Raw genomic sequence first — 20,525 nt, 5'->3', positions numbered from 1 at the left:
TTGCTATCTAGTATAGTTAATTCCTGGGGGTTGCTTTAGGCTCCCCTTCTAGCCCAGTCAGGTTGTATTATCTGTATTGCCTGTTCTGTCTTGTCTTGCCTGTTTGCCATTGTCCTGTCCCTATGGTGGTTGACAGGAAATGGTTCTGATCTCTGTTCTTGGAGTATAGCTGGTGCAGCGGTTGCTACCAGCTATCTCTTCTGTTCTGTCTTCTGGGATCGCGCTAGCTACTTTGTGCTAGCGCTGGGGATCCTTCTGTTCTGTCTCCTGGGATCGCGCTAGCTACTTTGTGCGAGCGCTGGGGATCCTTCTGTTCTGTCTTGTCGGTCGCGATTGCGCTGTCACCAGCGGCGGTTGATAGCGAATCGCTCTGTCTTGTTTAGATCGCACTAGCCGCTAGCGTTAGCGGCTGTGGATCTTTCTGATCTGTGTTCCTGCTTGGATCACACTTGCTCTGGCGGAAGAGCGGTGGATCCTTTCTGCCTAGTTCCTGTTTTTCGTGTGTCTGTCTTGTCCGCTGCGCTTGCTACAGGCTCGGTGAGGTAACCGTTAAGCAAGCGCTCGCGTCCCCTGTTTCATGTTTGTCTGTTTATGGTTAGTTAGGCGTGCTTGTCTCTATTGTGCTTATCACGTGGAGATCGCGCATAACCGCGTGCACTGTTGCGAATGAGTGCGGTGTTCGCGGTTAGCTAGCGGTTGTTATTTTCCGTATCTTCTTATTGTATTTGCTGTGCCTTTGCTACCCTCGTATTCTATTCTGATCTGCCTTGTGTCACGTCTCGCGATCGCACCTCTCGCGATCGCGTTCCTATTTCGTATCTGCTGTTGTGTGTGCGCGGTCGCGGGGTGGCGACTGGATTGGCGCACACACATACAACCTATCCCTTTTGCTCAATCTCATTCGCAATCGCCTCTCTTGCGATTGCGTTCTGCGCTTTGTACAATTCCTGCCTGGCACTTGTGGAGGTACAGAGGATTGGTTCCTCTGCACTCCCCAGCGCCATCTGCCGACAGGAATTTCCCTCTACAGGTGCGTAGCACCTTTTGCTGGGTTCCTGCAAATTATACGCTTGTGGAGGATCTCCGCCGTGTCAGCGCACGCGTTGTGCGCTGATCACGGGGAGAGTTCCACAATCGTTACAAGGAGCAGGCGCAGGAGGAGAAGGCCACGCTTTTTGAGACACAACAACCCAGGCCTTGCATGAGGACAAAAAGCGTGCGGATATAGCAGCAATGCTTTTTGCCGCCATGCAGTCATAAATGTAATACAGATGAGAGGTTCAATAAACAGGGACCGGAAACGCTAAACCATCCCAGATGTTCATTGGTCATGTTACTTGGTTGGGGTCCTGGAGTGTTGCGTAGTCGTTTCCAATCCAGGATTGATTCATTTTAATTTGAGTCAGACGGTCTGCATTTTCTGTGGAGAGGCGGATACGCCGATCTGTGACGATGCCTCCGGCAGCACTGAAACAGCGTTCCGACATAACGCTGGCTGCCGGGCAAGCCAGCACCTCTATTGCATACATTGCCAGTTCGTGCCAGGTGTCTAGCTTCGATACCCAATAGTTGAAGGGTGCTGATGGATTGTTCAACACAGCTACGCCATCTGACATGTAGTCCTTGACCATCTTCTCCAGGCGATCGGTGTTGGAGGTGGATCTGCACGCTTGCTGTTCAGTGGGCTGCTGCTGCATGGGTGTCAGAAAAATTTCCCACTCCAAGGACACTGCCGATACCATTCCCTTTTGGGCACTAGCTGCGGCTTGTGTTGTTTGCTGCCCTCCTGGTCGTCCTAGGTTTGCGGAAGTCAGTCTGTCGGCGTACAACTGGCTAGAGGAGGGGGAGGATGTCAATCTCCTCTCTAAAGTCTCCACAAGGGCCTGCTGGTATTCTTCCATTTTGACCTGTCTGACTCTTTCTTCAAGCAGTTTTGGAACATTGTGTTTGTACCGTAGATCCAGAAGGGTATAAACCCAGTAATTGGTGTTGTCCAGAATGCGCACAATGCGTGGGTCGCGTTCAATGCAGTCTAGCATGAATTGAGCCATGTGTGCCAGAGTCCTGCCAGAATCCTCATCATCCTCTTGTGAGCGTTGTGATAGTTGTTGTGATGCATCATTGTCGTCACCTTCTTCCTGGTCTGCTTCTGCTGACCATTCGCGCTGAATTGTGGAAGTCCAACGTGCACCGCTCTGGCCCTCGTCAGTGGTGGCAGGAAATTCCTGCTCCAACTCCAGCTGTTCCTCCTCCTCTTCTTCGTCATAGCTGCTGGGGCCAGCGTTTCCTGATGCGGATGGCCTGATGTTGGTACCATCACGCTGATCGTTTTCTCCTTCAGATTCCCCCAGTTGCATCATGACAGCTGTTTCCTTGATTTTCAACATTGACCTCTTCAGTAAACACAGCAGTGGTATGGTAATGCTGACTGAAGAGTTGTCACTGCTCACAAGCAACGTGGATTGCTCAAAATTTTGGAGGACTTGGCAGAGGTCCAACATGTTGGCCCAATTGGATCCACAGAAGCTTGGCAGCTGGCCGGATGCGCCTCGGTACTGCGCCGTCATGTACTAGACCACTGCACTCTTCTGCTCGCAAAAGCGGGCTAGCATGTGCAGCGTAGAATTCCAGCGCGTAGGGACATCACACAGCAAGCGATGGTGGGGGAGATTGAAGCGCTCCTGCATCTTGGCGAGTGCCCCCGAAGCAGTACTTGAACTTCTACAATGTTTGGCCACTCGTCGCACCTTCAACAGAAGATCGGCCACGCCTGGGTATGTCTTCAGGAACCGCTGAACTACTAGGTTCATCACGTGCGCCAGGCAAGGGATGTGTGTCAGCTTAGCCAACCTTAAAGCGCGAATGAGATTACTCCCATTATCACACACAACCATGCCCGGTTTCAGGTCCAGCGGTGCCAGCCACAAATCCGTCTGTTCCTTTATTCCCCTCCAAATTTCCTCCCCTGTGTGCTGCTTATCCCCAAGGCAGATCAGCTTCAGCAACGCTTGCTGACGCATGCCAACAGCTGTGCTGCACTGCTTCCACGATCCTACTGCTGCTGGTGCTGGGTTCGCGTTTCCGGATGAGGTACAGCTTTGAGATGCGTTGGAGGAGAAGGAGTCAGAGAGGTAGCTGCTGCTGTTGTTATCCAGTGGGAGGGACGGCAGTGCAGCTGTTTGCGGCGTGGGCAACACCCGCGCCGTAGCAGGTGAGGAATCGCTGCCAGGCTCCACAAGGTTCACCCAGTGCGCGGTAAGGGAGATGTATCGACCCTGGCCGAACGCACTCGTCCAGGTGTCAGTGGTGAGGTGAACCTTGCAGGCAACGGCATTCTTCAATCTTCGGGTTATTTTGCTGACCACGTGCTCATGCAACTCAGGCACTGCAGAGCGCGCAAAGTGGTAGCGGATGGGAACCACGTAACGTGGGATGGCCACTGACATCATGCCCTTGAAGCTGTTTGTCTCCACCACTCGATATGGCAGCATTTCGCAGGCCAGAAGCTTGGCTATGCTGGCTGTTACTGCCACGGCCCGGGGGTCATTTGCTGGCAATTTCCTCTTGCGCTCAAACATCTCCGAGACAGACAACTGAACCGTAGGGCTGCACACTGAAGGGCTGTTGGTTGTTGTGTTTGATGAAGACTGGGAGACCTCAAGAGCACTACTCCGGAAAGTGACAGTGTCAGCGTCGTCTGATGTTTGTGAATGTTGTGAACCACGCAATGGCTGGGCTACTGCTGCTGCTGAGGCGGGTCTGGTGGTGAGTCTGGTGAACCCAAGGGAGGCAGTGTTGCTGGTACCCTGTCCTGTCGAGTTTGCCCACAGAGTGGGATGTTTGGATAGCATGTGGCGGTTCATGCTGGTGGTGGAGAGGTTGTTAATACTTTTCCCCCTGCTCAGGCGGGTCTTGCACACCTTGCAAATCGCCATGGTAACATCCTCAGTGCAGTCTTCAAAGAAAGCCCAGACTTTGGAGCACCTGCCTTGCTGGCGATTTCTGTTTGCGCCTCTTTTGCCTCTCACTTGAACTTCCACGCTTGTGGTGCCTGAAATTTCGCGCCGCCTACCTTGTGGCACAAGGCGAACTCGTGCAGCAGTGGGTTCTTCAACAGACTCATCTGTGCTGCTGCTACGACGGCGATGTTCTCGTTCACAAACAAAATCTGGGTCTCTGTCCACATTGTCCATACCCTCCTCTTCCATCTCCTCAAACTCGTCATATGTCATTGTGGGGGGCCGCCGCGGAGTAGAGCTCCCCAGAACAACCTCTGCGCAGCTCACTCCAACGTCGTCTTCCAGAGCTTCTCGGCCGACCTCCTGCAATTGCAACCCCTCCTGCCCAACTTGCTCTGGGATTTGGGTTTCAAAGTCCTCGGACTCGCCTTGTTGTATTTCAGTGCCCGGTGCATTTCCCACAGTTAATGGTTGTGAATCGGGGCACAACATTTCTGGCTGTTCCTCCATTGACCTTTCAAAGGTGGAAGTTTGTTGGCCTGGGAATAGCTCCTGCGAATACCCCATTGTGTCCTGAGGTAATTCATCGGACTGGTTATCTGGCAGTTGTGTGCGTGGTGTCGCTGCCGGTTGTGTCAGCTTTGTGCCCACTGGCTCCTTGTAACTGGCTGAGGACTCGGACCTCGTGCGTGATGTGCTGGTGCTGCTTAACCCACTGCTGGACGCTTGAGAGGTCATCCAAGTAATTATCTGGTCCTGTTCTTTTGGATCTGTGAGGGTTGTTGTCCTGGACAACATGGGCGGTATTGAGTGGGTTTTCTTGGGTGCTCCCCTGTGGCCTGTACGTGAACCGTCAGGGGAAACACCTCTTCCCTTGCCCCTCCCTCTTTCACCGGATTTCTTCCTCATTTCACTTATCCTTAAAGTACACGCTGACTGGCAGCAGTACAGTGGCAGTACAGAAATGCTATACAGTGGTGGGTGAGCGGTGTACCACTATTGCCAGCAGCGACACAGAGCACAATGCTATACAGTGGCGGGTGAGCGGTGTACTACTGTTCCCAGCAGACACAGAGTGGCAGTAAACACAATGCTATATAGTGTGGCTGAGCCGTGTACACACAGTGGCAGTAAACAATGCTATATAGTCTGGCTGAGCGGTGTACACACAGTGGCAGTACACACAATGCTATAAAGTCTGGCTGAGCAGTATACACACAGTGGCAGTACACACAATGCTATATAGTCTGGCTGAGCGGTGTACACAGAGTGGCAGTAAACAATGCTATATAGTCTGGCTGAGCGGTGTACACAGAGTGGCAGTAAACAATGCTATATAGTCTGGCTGAGCGGTGTACACAGAGTGGCAGTACACACAATGCTATGTAGTCTGGCTGAGCGGTGTACACAGAGTGGCAGTAAACAATGCTATATAGTCTGGCTGAGCGGTGTACACAGAGTGGCAGTACACACAATGCTATATAGTCTGGCTGAGCGGTGTACACAGAGTGGCAGTACACACAATGCTATATAGTCTGGCTGAGCGGTGTACACAGAGTGGCAGTACACACAATGCTATATAGTCTGGCTGAGCGGTGTACACAGAGTAGCAGTACACACAATGCTATATAGTCTGGCTGAGCGGTGTACACAGAGTGGCAGTAAACAATGCTATATAGTCTGGCTGAGCGGTGTACACAGAGTGGCAGTAAACAATGCTATATAGTCTGGCTGAGCGGTGTACACAGAGTGGCAGTACACACAATGCTATATAGTCTGGCTGAGCGGTGTACACAGAGAGGCTGTAAACAATGCTATATAGTCTGGCTGAGCGGTGTACACAGAGTGGCAGTACACACAATGCTATATAGTCTGGCTGAGCGGTGTACACACAGTGGCAGTACACACAATGCTATATAGTCTGGCTGAGCGGTGTACACAGAGTGGCAGTACACACAATGCTATATAGTCTGGCTGAGCGGTGTACACACAGTGGCAGTACACACAATGCTATATAGTCTGGCTGAGCAGTATACACACAGTGGCAGTACACACAATGCTATATAGTCTGGCTGAGCGGTGTACACAGAGTGGCAGTAAACAATGCTATATAGTCTGGCTGAGCGGTGTACACAGAGTGGCAGTAAACAATGCTATATAGTCTGGCTGAGCGGTGTACACAGAGTGGCAGTACACACAATGCTATATAGTCTGGCTGAGCGGTGTACACAGAGTGGCAGTAAACAATGCTATATAGTCTGGCTGAGCGGTGTACACAGAGTGGCAGTACACACAATGCTATATAGTCTGGCTGAGCGGTGTACACAGAGTGGCAGTACACACAATGCTATATAGTCTGGCTGAGCGGTGTACACAGAGTGGCAGTACACACAATGCTATATAGTCTGGCTGAGCGGTGTACACAGAGTAGCAGTACACACAATGCTATATAGTCTGGCTGAGCGGTGTACACAGAGTGGCAGTAAACAATGCTATATAGTCTGGCTGAGCGGTGTACACAGAGTGGCAGTAAACAATGCTATATAGTCTGGCTGAGCGGTGTACACAGAGTGGCAGTACACACAATGCTATATAGTCTGGCTGAGCGGTGTACACAGAGTGGCAGTACACACAATGCTATATAGTCTGGCTGAGCGGTGTACACAGAGTGGCAGTACACACAATGCTATATAATCTGGCTGAGCCGTGTTCACACAGTGGCAGTAAACAATGCTATATAGTCTGGCTGAGCGGTGTACACACAGTGGCAGTACACACAATGCTATATAGTCTGGCTGAGCGGTGTACACACAGTGGCAGTACACACAATGCTATATAGTCTGGCTGAGCGGTGTACACACAGTGGCAGTACACACAATGCTATATAGTCTGGCTGAGCGGTGTACACAGAGTGGCAGTAAACAATGCTATATAGTCTGGCTGAGCGGTGTACACAGAGTGGCAGTAAACAATGCTATATAGTCTGGCTGAGCGGTGTACACAGAGTGGCAGTACACACAATGCTATATAGTCTGGCTGAGCCGTGTACACACAGTGGCAGTAAACAATGCTATATAGTCTGGCTGAGCGGTGTACACACAGTGGCAGTACACACAATGCTATATAGTCTGGCTGAGCGGTGTACACACAGTGGCAGTACACACAATGCTATATAGTCTGGCTGAGCGGTGTACACACAGTGGCAGTACACACAATGCTATATAGTCTGGCTGAGCGGTGTACACAGAGTGGCAGTACACACAATGCTATATAGTCTGGCTGAGCGGTGTACACAGAGTGGCAGTAAACAATGCTATATAGTCTGGCTGAGCGGTGTACACAGAGTGGCAGTAAACAATGCTATATAGTCTGGCTGAGCGGTGTACACAGAGTGGCAGTACACACAATGCTATATAGTCTGGCTGAGCGGTGTACACAGAGTGGCAGTACACACAATGCTATATAGTCTGGCTGAGCGGTGTACACAGAGTGGCAGTAAACAATGCTATATAGTCTGGCTGAGCGGTGTACACAGAGTGGCAGTACACACAATGCTATATAGTCTGGCTGAGCCGTGTACACACAGTGGCAGTACACACAATGCTATATAGTCTGGCTGAGCGGTGTACACAGAGTGGCTGTAAACAATGCTATATAGTCTGGCTGAGCGGTGTACACAGAGTGGCAGTAAACAATGCTATATAGTCTGGCTGAGCGGTGTACACAGAGTGGCTGTAAACAATGCTATATAGTCTGGCTGAGCGGTGTACACAGAGTGGCAGTAAACAATGCTATATAGTCTGGCTGAGCGGTGTACACAGAGTGGCAGTAAACAATGCTATATAGTCTGGCTGAGCGGTGTACACAGAGTGGCAGTACACACAATGCTATATAGTCTGGCTGAGCGGTGTACACAGAGTGGCTGTAAACAATGCTATATAGTCTGGCTGAGCGGTGTACACAGAGTGGCAGTACACACAATGCTATATAGTCTGGCTGAGCGGTGTACACACAGTGGCAGTACACACAATGCTATATAGTCTGGCTGAGCGGTGTACACAGAGTGGCAGTACACACAATGCTATATAGTCTGGCTGAGCGGTGTACACACAGTGGCAGTACACACAATGCTATATAGTCTGGCTGAGCAGTATACACACAGTGGCAGTACACACAATGCTATATAGTCTGGCTGAGCGGTGTACACAGAGTAGCAGTACACACAATGCTATATAGTCTGGCTGAGCGGTGTACACAGAGTGGCAGTACACACAATGCTATATAGTCTGGCTGAGCCGTGTTCACACAGTTTCAGTAAACAATGCTATATAGTCTGGCTGAGCGGTGTACACACAGTGGCAGTACACACAATGCTATATAGTCTGGCTGAGCGGTGTACACACAGTGGCAGTACACACAATGCTATATAGTCTGGCTGAGCGGTGTACACAGAGTGGCAGTACACACAATGCTATATAGTCTGGCTGAGCGGTGTACACAGAGTGGCAGTAAACAATGCTATATAGTCTGGCTGAGCGGTGTACACAGAGTGGCAGTGAACAATGCTATATAGTCTGGCTGAGCGGTGTACACAGAGTGGCAGTACACACAATGCTATATAGTCTGGCTGAGCCGTGTACACACAGTGGCAGTAAACAATGCTATATAGTCTGGCTGAGCGGTGTACACACAGTGGCAGTACACACAATGCTATATAGTCTGGCTGAGCAGTATACACACAGTGGCAGTACACACAATGCTATATAGTCTGGCTGAGCGGTGTACACAGAGTAGCAGTACACACAATGCTATATAGTCTGGCTGAGCGGTGTACACAGAGTGGCAGTACACACAATGCTATATAGTCTGGCTGAGCGGTGTACACAGAGTGGCAGTACACACAATGCTATATAGTCTGGCTGAGCCGTGTTCACACAGTGGCAGTAAACAATGCTATATAGTCTGGCTGAGCGGTGTACACACAGTGGCAGTACACACAATGCTATATAGTCTGGCTGAGCGGTGTACACACAGTGGCAGTACACACAATGCTATATAGTCTGGCTGAGCGGTGTACACAGAGTGGCAGTACACACAATGCTATATAGTCTGGCTGAGCGGTGTACACAGAGTGGCAGTAAACAATGCTATATAGTCTGGCTGAGCGGTGTACACAGAGTGGCAGTAAACAATGCTATATAGTCTGGCTGAGCGGTGTACACAGAGTGGCAGTACACACAATGCTATATAGTCTGGCTGAGCGGTGTACACACAGTGGCAGTAAACAATGCTATATAGTCTGGCTGAGCGGTGTACACACAGTGGCAGTACACACAATGCTATATAGTCTGGCTGAGCGGTGTACACACAGTGGCAGTACACACAATGCTATATAGTCTGGCTGAGCGGTGTACACACAGTGGCAGTACACACAATGCTATATAGTCTGGCTGAGCGGTGTACACACAATGCTATATAGTCTGGCTGAGCGGTGTACACACAATGCTATATAGTCTGGCTGAGCGGTGTACACAGAGTAGCAGTACACACAATGCTATATAGTCTGGCTGAGCGGTGTACACAGAGTGGCAGTAAACAATGCTATATAGTCTGGCTGAGCGGTGTACACAGAGTGGCAGTAAACAATGCTATATAGTCTGGCTGAGCGGTGTACACAGAGTGGCAGTAAACAATGCTATATAGTCTGGCTGAGCGGTGTACACAGAGTGGCAGTACACACAATGCTATATAGTCTGGCTGAGCCGTGTACACACAGTGGCAGTAAACAATGCTATATAGTCTGGCTGAGCGGTGTACACACAGTGGCAGTACACACAATGCTATATAGTCTGGTTTAGCGGTGTACACACAGTGGCAGTACACACAATGCTATATAGTCTGGCTGAGCGGTGTACACAGAGTGGCAGTACACACAATGCTATATAGTCTGGCTGAGCGGTGTACACAGAGTGGCAGTAAACAATGCTATATAGTCTGGCTGAGCGGTGTACACAGAGTGGCAGTAAACAATGCTATATAGTCTGGCTGAGCGGTGTACACAGAGTGGCAGTACACACAATGCTATATAGTCTGGCTGAGCCGTGTACACACAGTGGCAGTACACACAATGCTATATAGTCTGGCTGAGCGGTGTACACACAGTGGCAGTACACACAATGCTATATAGTCTGGCTGAGCGGTGTACACAGAGTAGCAGTACACACAATGCTATATAGTCTGGCTGAGCGGTGTACACAGAGTGGCAGTAAACAATGCTATATAGTCTGGCTGAGCGGTGTACACAGAGTGGCAGTAAATAATGCTATATAGTCTGGCTGAGCGGTGTACACAGAGTGGCAGTACACACAATGCTATATAGTCTGGCTGAGCCGTGTACACACAGTGGAAGTAAACAATGCTATATTGTCTGGCTGAGCGGTGTACACAGAGTAGCAGTACACACAATGCTATATAGTCTGGCTGAGCGGTGTACACAGAGTAGCAGTACACACAATGCTATATAGTCTGGCTGAGCGGTGTACACAGAGTGGCAGTACACACAATGCTATATAGTCTGGCTGAGCGGTGTACACAGAGTGGCAGTACGCACAATGCTATATAGTCTGGCTGAGCCGTGTTCACACAGTGGCAGTAAACAATGCTATATAGTCTGGCTGAGCGGTGTACACACAGTGGCAGTACACACAATGCTATATAGTCTGGCTGAGCGGTGTACACACAGTGGCAGTACACACAATGCTATATAGTCTGGCTGAGCGGTGTACACAGAGTGGCAGTACACACAATGCTATATAGTCTGGCTGAGCGGTGTACACAGAGTGGCAGTAAACAATGCTATATAGTCTGGCTGAGCGGTGTACACAGAGTGGCAGTAAACAATGCTATATAGTCTGGCTGAGCGGTGTACACAGAGTGGCAGTACACACAATGCTATATAGTCTGGCTGAGCGGTGTACACACAGTGGCCGTACACACAATGCTATATAGTCTGGCTGAGCGGTGTACACACAGTGGCAGTACACACAATGCTATATAGTCTGGCTGAGCGGTGTACACACAGTGGCAGTACACACAATGCTATATAGTCTGGCTGAGCGGTGTACACAGAGTGGCAGTACACACAATGCTATATAGTCTGGCTGAGCGGTGTACACAGAGTGGCAGTAAACAATGCTATATAGTCTGGCTGAGCGGTGTACACAGAGTGGCAGTAAACAATGCTATATAGTCTGGCTGAGCGGTGTACACAGAGTGGCAGTACACACAATGCTATATAGTCTGGCTGAGTCGTGTACACACAGTGGCAGTAAACAATGCTATATAGTCTGGCTGAGCGGTGTACACACAGTGGCAGTACACACAATGCTATATAGTCTGGCTGAGCGGTGTACACAGAGTGGCAGTAAACAATGCTATATAGTCTGGCTGAGCGGTGTACACAGAGTGGCAGTACACACAATGCTATGTAGTCTGGCTGAGCGGTGTACACAGAGTGGCAGTACACACAATGCTATATAGTCTGGCTGAGCGGTGTACACAGAGTGGCAGTAAACAATGCTATATAGTCTGGCTGAGCGGTGTACACAGAGTGGCAGTAAACAATGCTATATAGTCTGGCTGAGCGGTGTACACAGAGTGGCAGTACACACAATGCTATATAGTCTGGCTGAGCGGTGTACACAGAGTGGCTGTAAACAATGCTATATAGTCTGGCTGAGCGGTGTACACAGAGTGGCAGTACACACAATGCTATATAGTCTGGCTGAGCGGTGTACACAGAGTGGCAGTACACACAATGCTATATAGTCTGGCTGAGCGGTGTACACAGAGTGGCAGTAAACAATGCTATATAGTCTGGCTGAGCGGTGTACACAGAGTGGCAGTAAACAATGCTATATAGTCTGGCTGAGCGGTGTACACAGAGTGGCAGTACACACAATGCTATATAGTCTGGCTGAGCGGTGTACACACAGTGGCAGTACACACAATGCTATATAGTCTGGCTGAGCGGTGTACACACAGTGGCAGTACACACAATGCTATATAGTCTGGCTGAGCGGTGTACACACAGTGGCAGTACACACAATGCTATATAGTCTGGCTGAGCGGTGTACACACAGTGGCAGTACACACAATGCTATATAGTCTGGCTGAGCGGTGTACACAGAGTGGCAGTACACACAATGCTATATAGTCTGGCTGAGCGGTGTACACAGAGTGGCAGTAAACAATGCTATATAGTCTGGCTGAGCGGTGTACACAGAGTGGCAGTACACACAATGCTATATAGTCTGGCTGAGCCGTGTACACACAGTGGCAGTAAACAATGCTATATAGTCTGGCTGAGCGGTGTACACAGAGTGGCAGTACACACAATGCTATATAGTCTGGCTGAGCGGTGTACACACAGTGGCAGTACACACAATGCTATATAGTCTGGCTGAGCGGTGTACACAGAGTGGCAGTACACACAATGCTATATAGTCTGGCTGAGCGGTGTACACAGAGTGGCAGTAAACAATGCTATATAGTCTGGCTGAGCGGTGTACACAGAGTGGCAGTAAACAATGCTATATAGTCTGGCTGAGCGGTGTACACAGAGTGGCAGTACACACAATGCTATATAGTCTGGCTGAGCGGTGTACACAGAGTGGCAGTACACACAATGCTATATAGTCTGGCTGAGCGGTGTACACAGAGTGGCAGTAAACAATGCTATATAGTCTGGCTGAGCGGTGTACACAGAGTGGCAGTAAACAATGCTATATAGTCTGGCTGAGCGGTGTACACAGAGTGGCAGTACACACAATGCTATATAGTCTGGCTGAGCCGTGTACACACAGTGGCAGTACACACAATGCTCTATCGTCTGGCTGAGCGGTGTACACAGAGTGGCAGTACACACAATGCTATATAGTCTGGCTGAGCGGTGTACACAGAGTAGCAGTACACACAATGCTATATAGTCTGGCTGAGCGGTGTACACAGAGTGGCAGTAAACAATGCTATATAGTCTGGCTGAGCGGTGTACACAGAGTGGCAGTAAACAATGCTATATAGTCTGGCTGAGCGGTGTACACAGAGTGGCAGTACACACAATGCTATATAGTCTGGCTGAGCGGTGTACACAGAGTGGCTGTAAACAATGCTATATAGTCTGGCTGAGCGGTGTACACAGAGTGGCAGTAAACAATGCTATATAGTCTGGCTGAGCGGTGTACACAGAGTGGCAGTACACACAATGCTATATAGTCTGGCTGAGCGGTGTACACACAGTGGCAGTACACACAATGCTATATAGTCTGGCTGAGCGGTGTACACACAGTGGCAGTACACACAATGCTATATAGTCTGGCTGAGCGGTGTACACACAGTGGCAGTACACACAATGCTATATAGTCTGGCTGAGCGGTGTACACACAGTGGCAGTACACACAATGCTATATAGTCTGGCTGAGCGGTGTACACAGAGTGGCAGTACACACAATGCTATATAGTCTGGCTGAGCGGTGTACACAGAGTGGCAGTAAACAATGCTATATAGTCTGGCTGAGCGGTGTACACAGAGTGGCAGTACACACAATGCTATATAGTCTGGCTGAGCCGTGTACACACAGTGGCAGTAAACAATGCTATATAGTCTGGCTGAGCGGTGTACACAGAGTGGCAGTACACACAATGCTATATAGTCTGGCTGAGCGGTGTACACACAGTGGCAGTACACACAATGCTATATAGTCTGGCTGAGCGGTGTACACAGAGTGGCAGTACACACAATGCTATATAGTCTGGCTGAGCGGTGTACACAGAGTGGCAGTAAACAATGCTATATAGTCTGGCTGAGCGGTGTACACAGAGTGGCAGTAAACAATGCTATATAGTCTGGCTGAGCGGTGTACACAGAGTGGCAGTACACACAATGCTATATAGTCTGGCTGAGCGGTGTACACAGAGTGGCAGTACACACAATGCTATATAGTCTGGCTGAGCGGTGTACACAGAGTGGCAGTAAACAATGCTATATAGTCTGGCTGAGCGGTGTACACAGAGTGGCAGTAAACAATGCTATATAGTCTGGCTGAGCGGTGTACACAGAGTGGCAGTACACACAATGCTATATAGTCTGGCTGAGCCGTGTACACACAGTGGCAGTACACACAATGCTCTATCGTCTGGCTGAGCGGTGTACACAGAGTGGCAGTACACACAATGCTATATAGTCTGGCTGAGCGGTGTACACAGAGTAGCAGTACACACAATGCTATATAGTCTGGCTGAGCGGTGTACACAGAGTGGCAGTAAACAATGCTATATAGTCTGGCTGAGCGGTGTACACAGAGTGGCAGTAAACAATGCTATATAGTCTGGCTGAGCGGTGTACACAGAGTGGCAGTACACACAATGCTATATAGTCTGGCTGAGCGGTGTACACAGAGTGGCTGTAAACAATGCTATATAGTCTGGCTGAGCGGTGTACACAGAGTGGCAGTACACACAATGCTATATAGTCTGGCTGAGCGGTGTACACACAGTGGCAGTACACACAATGCTATATAGTCTGGCTGAGCGGTGTACACAGAGTGGCAGTACACACAATGCTATATAGTCTGGCTGAGCGGTGTACACACAGTGGCAGTACACACAATGCTATAAAGTCTGGCTGAGCAGTATACACACAGTGGCAGTACACACAATGCTATATAGTCTGGCTGAGCGGTGTACACACAGTGGCAGTACACACAATGCTATATAGTCTGGCTGAGCGGTGTACACAGAGTGGCAGTACACACAATGCTATATAGTCTGGCTGAGCGGTGTACACAGAGTGGCAGTAAACAATGCTATATAGTCTGGCTGAGCGGTGTACACAGAGTGGCAGTAAACAATGCTATATAGTCTGGCTGAGCGGTGTACACAGAGTGGCAGTACACACAATGCTATATAGTCTGGCTGAGTCGTGTACACACAGTGGCAGTAAACAATGCTATATAGTCTGGCTGAGCGGTGTACACACAGTGGCAGTACACACAATGCTATATAGTCTGGCTGAGCGGTGTACACAGAGTGGCAGTAAACAATGCTATATAGTCTGGCTGAGCGGTGTACACAGAGTGGCAGTACACACAATGCTATATAGTCTGGCTGAGCGGTGTACACAGAGTGGCAGTAAACAATGCTATATAGTCTGGCTGAGCGGTGTACACAGAGTGGCAGTAAACAATGCTATATAGTCTGGCTGAGCGGTGTACACAGAGTGGCAGTACACACAATGCTATATAGTCTGGCTGAGCGGTGTACACAGAGTGGCAGTACACACAATGCTATATAGTCTGGCTGAGCGGTGTACACAGAGTGGCAGTACACACAATGCTATATAGTCTGGCTGAGCGGTGTACACAGAGTGGCAGTAAACAATGCTATATAGTCTGGCTGAGCGGTGTACACAGAGTGGCAGTAAACAATGCTATATAGTCTGGCTGAGCGGTGTACACAGAGTGGCAGTACACACAATGCTATATAGTCTGGCTGAGCGGTGTACACAGAGTGGCAGTAAACAATGCTATATAGTCTGGCTGAGCGGTGTACACAGAGTGGCAGTAAACAATGCTATATAGTCTGGCTGAGCGGTGTACACAGAGTGGCAGTAAACAATGCTATATAGTCTGGCTGAGCGGTGTACACAGAGTGGCAGTACACACAATGCTATATAGTCTGGCTGAGCGGTGTACACAGAGTGGCAGTACACACAATGCTATATAGTCTGGCTGAGCGGTGTACACAGAGTGGCAGTACACACAATGCTATATAGTCTGGCTGAGCGGTGTACACAGAGTGGCAGTAAACAATGCTATATAGTCTGGCTGAGCGGTGTACACAGAGTGGCAGTACACACAATGCTATATAGTCTGGCTGAGCCGTGTACACACAGTGGCAGTAAACAATGCTATATAGTCTGGCTGAGCGGTGTACACAGAGTGGCAGTACACACAATGCTATATAGTCTGGCTGAGCGGTGTACACACAGTGGCAGTACACACAATGCTATATAGTCTGGCTGAGCGGTGTACACAGAGTGGCAGTACACACAATGCTATATAGTCTGGCTGAGCGGTGTACACAGAGTGGCAGTAAACAATGCTATATAGTCTGGCTGAGCGGTGTACACAGAGTGGCAGTAAACAATGCTATATAGTCTGGCTGAGCGGTGTACACAGAGTGGCAGTACACACAATGCTATATAGTCTGGCTGAGCGGTGTACACAGAGTGGCAGTACACACAATGCTATATAGTCTGGCTGAGCGGTGTACACAGAGTGGCAGTAAACAATGCTATATAGTCTGGCTGAGCGGTGTACACAGAGTGGCAGTAAACAATGCTATATAGTCTGGCTGAGCGGTGTACACAGAGTGGCAGTACACACAATGCTATATAGTCTGGCTGAGCCGTGTACACACAGTGGCAGTACACACAATGCTCTATCGTCTGGCTGAGCGGTGTACACAGAGTGGCAGTACACACAATGCTATATAGTCTGGCTGAGCGGTGTACACAGAGTAGCAGTACACACAATGCTATATAGTCTGGCTGAGCGGTGTACACAGAGTGGCAGTAAACAATGCTATATAGTCTGGCTGAGCGGTGTACACAGAGTGGCAGTAAACAATGCTATATAGTCTGGCTGAGCGGTGTACACAGAGTGGCAGTACACACAATGCTATATAGTCTGGCTGAGCGGTGTACACAGAGTGGCTGTAAACAATGCTATATAGTCTGGCTGAGCGGTGTACACAGAGTGGCAGTACACACAATGCTATATAGTCTGGCTGAGCGGTGTACACACAGTGGCAGTACACACAATGCTATATAGTCTGGCTGAGCGGTGTACACAGAGTGGCAGTACACACAATGCTATATAGTCTGGCTGAGCGGTGTACACACAGTGGCAGTACACACAATGCTATAAAGTCTGGCTGAGCAGTATACACACAGTGGCAGTACACACAATGCTATATAGTCTGGCTGAGCGGTGTACACAGAGTGGCAGTACACACAATGCTATATAGTCTGGCTGAGCGGTGTACACAGAGTGGCAGTACACACAATGCTATATAGTCTGGCTGAGCCGTGTTCACACAGTGGCAGTAAACAATGCTATATAGTCTGGCTGAGCGGTGTACACACAGTGGCAGTACACACAATGCTATATAGTCTGGCTGAGCGGTGTACACAGAGTGGCAGTACACACAATGCTATATAGTCTGGCTGAGCGGTGTACACAGAGTGGCAGTAAACAATGCTATATAGTCTGGCTGAGCGGTGTACACAGAGTGGCAGTAAACAATGCTATATAGTCTGGCTGAGCGGTGTACACAGAGTGGCAGTACACACAATGCTATATAGTCTGGCTGAGCCGTGTACACACAGTGGCAGTAAACAATGCTATATAGTCTGGCTGAGCGGTGTACACACAGTGGCAGTACACACAATGCTATATAGTCTGGCTGAGCGGTGTACACACAGTGGCAGTACACACAATGCTATATAGTCTGGCTGAGCGGTGTACACACAGTGGCAGTACACACAATGCTATATAGTCTGGCTGAGCGGTGTACACAGAGTGGCAGTACACACAATGCTATATAGTCTGACTGAGCGGTGTACACAGAGTGGCAGTATACACAATGCTATATAGTCTGGCTGAGCCGTGTACACACAGTGGCAGTAAACAATGCTATATAGTCTGGCTGAGCGGTGTACACACAGTGGCAGTACACACAATGCTATATAGTCTGGCTGAGCGGTGTACACACAGTGGCAGTACTCACAATGCTATATAGTCTGGCTGAGCGGTGTACACACAGTGGCAGTACACACAATGCTATATAGTCTGGCTGAGCGGTGTACACAGAGTGGCAGTACACACAATGCTATATAGTCTGGCTGAGTGGTGTACACAGAGTGGCAGTAAACAATGCTATATAGTCTGGCTGAGCGGTGTACACAGAGTGGCAGTCAACAATGCTATATAGTCTGGCTGAGCGGTGTACACAGAGTGGCAGTACACACAATGCTATATAGTCTGGCTGAGCCGTGTACACACAGTGGCAGTAAACAATGCTATATATAGCGTGGCTGAGCGAGGTACACAGTGGCAGTACACACAATGCTATATAGTGTGGCTGAGCGAGCGGTGTACTACTGTTCCCAGCAGCGACACACAATGACTGGGGGGACCCTGGCTAGCGTGGCTGGAGCTACCCTGCCTGCCTACCCAAAGCTAAACCCACAGAGAAATGGCGGAGATATGACGTGGTTCGGGTATTTATTTACCCGAACCACGTGACCGTTCGGCCAATCAGAGCGCGTTCGGGGGCCGAACCACGTGACCCGTTCGGCCAATCACAGCGCTAGCCGAATGTTCGGGGAACGTTCGGCCATGCGCTCTTAGTTCGGCCATGTGGCCGAACAGTTTGGCCGAGCACCATCAGGTTTCCGGCCAAACTCGAACATCACCCGCACAGGGTGATGTTCTACAGAACCCGAACAGTGGCGAACACTGTTCGCCCAAGACTAGTAACTGCTCACTGCTGCCTGGTAACTGCTTGCTGAGCACACAGCTCAACAGTTCGTGGAAAAGAGGCCTAAGGCAGGGAACACACTTGTCATTAAAGGATACCCGAACTGAAATGTGACATAATGAGATAGACATGTGTATGTACAGTGCCTAGCACACAAATAACTATGCTGTGTTCCTTTTTTTCTTTCTCTGCCTGAAAGAGTTAAATATAAGGTAAGCAAGTGGCTGACTCAGTCCTGACTCAGACAGGAAGTGACTACAGTGTGACCCTCACTGATAAGAAACTCCCCTTTTTTTACCGCTTTCTTGCTCTCAGAAGTCATTTTCTGCTAGGAAAGTGTTTTATAGTTGGAATTTCTTATCAGTGAGGGTCACACTGTAGTCACTTCCTGTCTGAGTCAGGACTGAGTCAGCCACTTGCATACCTTATATTTATCTCTTTTAGGCAGAGAAAGAAAAAGAGGAACACAGCATAGTTATTTGTGTGCGTGGTACTGTACATACACATGTCTATCTCATTATGTCACATTTCAGTTCGGGTATCCTTTAAGTTTTTTCTGAGTGCGTTTTTCTGCATTCTTTTTCTAAATACCAAGGGGTTGATTCACTAAACCGTGGTATGACAAATAGCACACCTTATCAAAGTTAACACGCCTTATAGCGAGCGCTAGGAACTTATGCCTGCTAATTGGCAATGGCACTCGTCCTGCCCTGAGCCCCTGTGGGTTCATAGTGCTCGCTATGCTACTCTGATAAGGCGTGTTAACTTTGATAAGGAGTGATATCTTTGATAAGGTGTGATATTTGTCATAGCACGGTTTAGTGAATCAACCCCCAAGTGTGTTTCTATGCAGAAAAACGCGTGCATTTTTTCACAGCAGCTGATGTAATTGATAGAGAAAACTGACAAGGGGCTTGATTCACTAAACCGTGATAACTGATATCACGGGCACGCTAGCATTTTGCGCGCGTTATAACACGTGTAACGTTTTCACACGTAATCAAGAATTTTCATGCGAAAATGCAGCCGTTTTTGCGATTAAAATTTGTGATTGCACATGAAAACGTTACGCGCAAAGCGCTAGCACAACCGTGATATCAGTTATCACGGTTTAGTGAATGAAGCCCAAAATGTGCAGAGTCCTCATGCAGAATGTCAGTTGTTTTTTTGTGCAGGAAAAACATATTAAATGTGAACTAGCCCATTGATTAACATTAATTCTCAGTTTTTCTGAGCAGAAAACGCACACGAAAACAGTCACGTGTGTTCCCTGCCTCAGGGCTCATTCACACTAGGGGCGTTTTTGAAATTTTTAAAGCGCTGGCAATTTTCGAAATCGCCCTGAAAGCGATTGTGCAGTGATTCTCTATGAGAAAGTTCACATCTGAGCTGTTCGTTTCCGATCTGCTCAGAAAAGTGGTGCAAGGGCCATTTTTTCCACCTCAATGGAAGGTATAGGAAAACGCAAAACGCTCACAAAATTGCTTTGTGCAGCAATTTTATGAGCGTTTTTAAGAATAAATACATTGTATTTATTAATTTCCAGATCAAAGAGTTCACTTCCTGACTGACGTCAGGAAGTGAAAAAACGCAATCGCTCAGCAAAAGCGCTTAGAGAAGCAAAAACGCTTATCAAAAACGTCCAACGCACATAAATTGAAAAAAAAAGTCAAAAAACAGCCAACGCGAACGTAATTGAAACGCAATGTGAACGAGGCCTAAAGGCTGACACATAAGCAAGAGCCAAGACTTCCAGTTCCGTGCAGTTGCAACAATTTACCCAAAGGGCTTTGCTTGGGGCTCTTCTGTGGCGTGAAATGGGTGTAGAGTGGATTCGGAGCTGTGTTCCAATAAGGGGAAGCTTGCATTGTGAGTTTCAGCCAATGGAAGGTTGGTTGCCTTGCTGTGTGTTCCAACTACTTGTTTACTGTTCTATTTATACTTATTTATATTTTGTTGCAGGGA

At 48.8% G+C, this 20,525-nt stretch overlaps 1 protein-coding gene across 1 annotated transcript in view; it reads left to right on the top strand.

Annotated features, from left to right (window-relative positions):
• Nucleotides 1-20,525, top strand: part of LOC137534225 (transmembrane protein 176B-like) — a 127,721-nt gene that overhangs the window by 74,214 nt on the left and 32,982 nt on the right. Inside the window, exon 5 of the mRNA XM_068255629.1 lies at nucleotides 20,523-20,525. This exon is cut by the window's right edge and continues 258 nt beyond it. Within this exon, the coding sequence (XP_068111730.1) occupies nucleotides 20,523-20,525 (3 nt within the window). The remainder of the gene's footprint in view (nucleotides 1-20,522) is intronic.

This window comes from Hyperolius riggenbachi, chromosome 10 (assembly GCF_040937935.1).
Source record: "Hyperolius riggenbachi isolate aHypRig1 chromosome 10, aHypRig1.pri, whole genome shotgun sequence".
In the NCBI taxonomy this organism is placed as follows: Eukaryota; Metazoa; Chordata; class Amphibia; order Anura; family Hyperoliidae; genus Hyperolius; species Hyperolius riggenbachi.
This window is presented reverse-complemented; position numbering and strand designations above follow the sequence as displayed.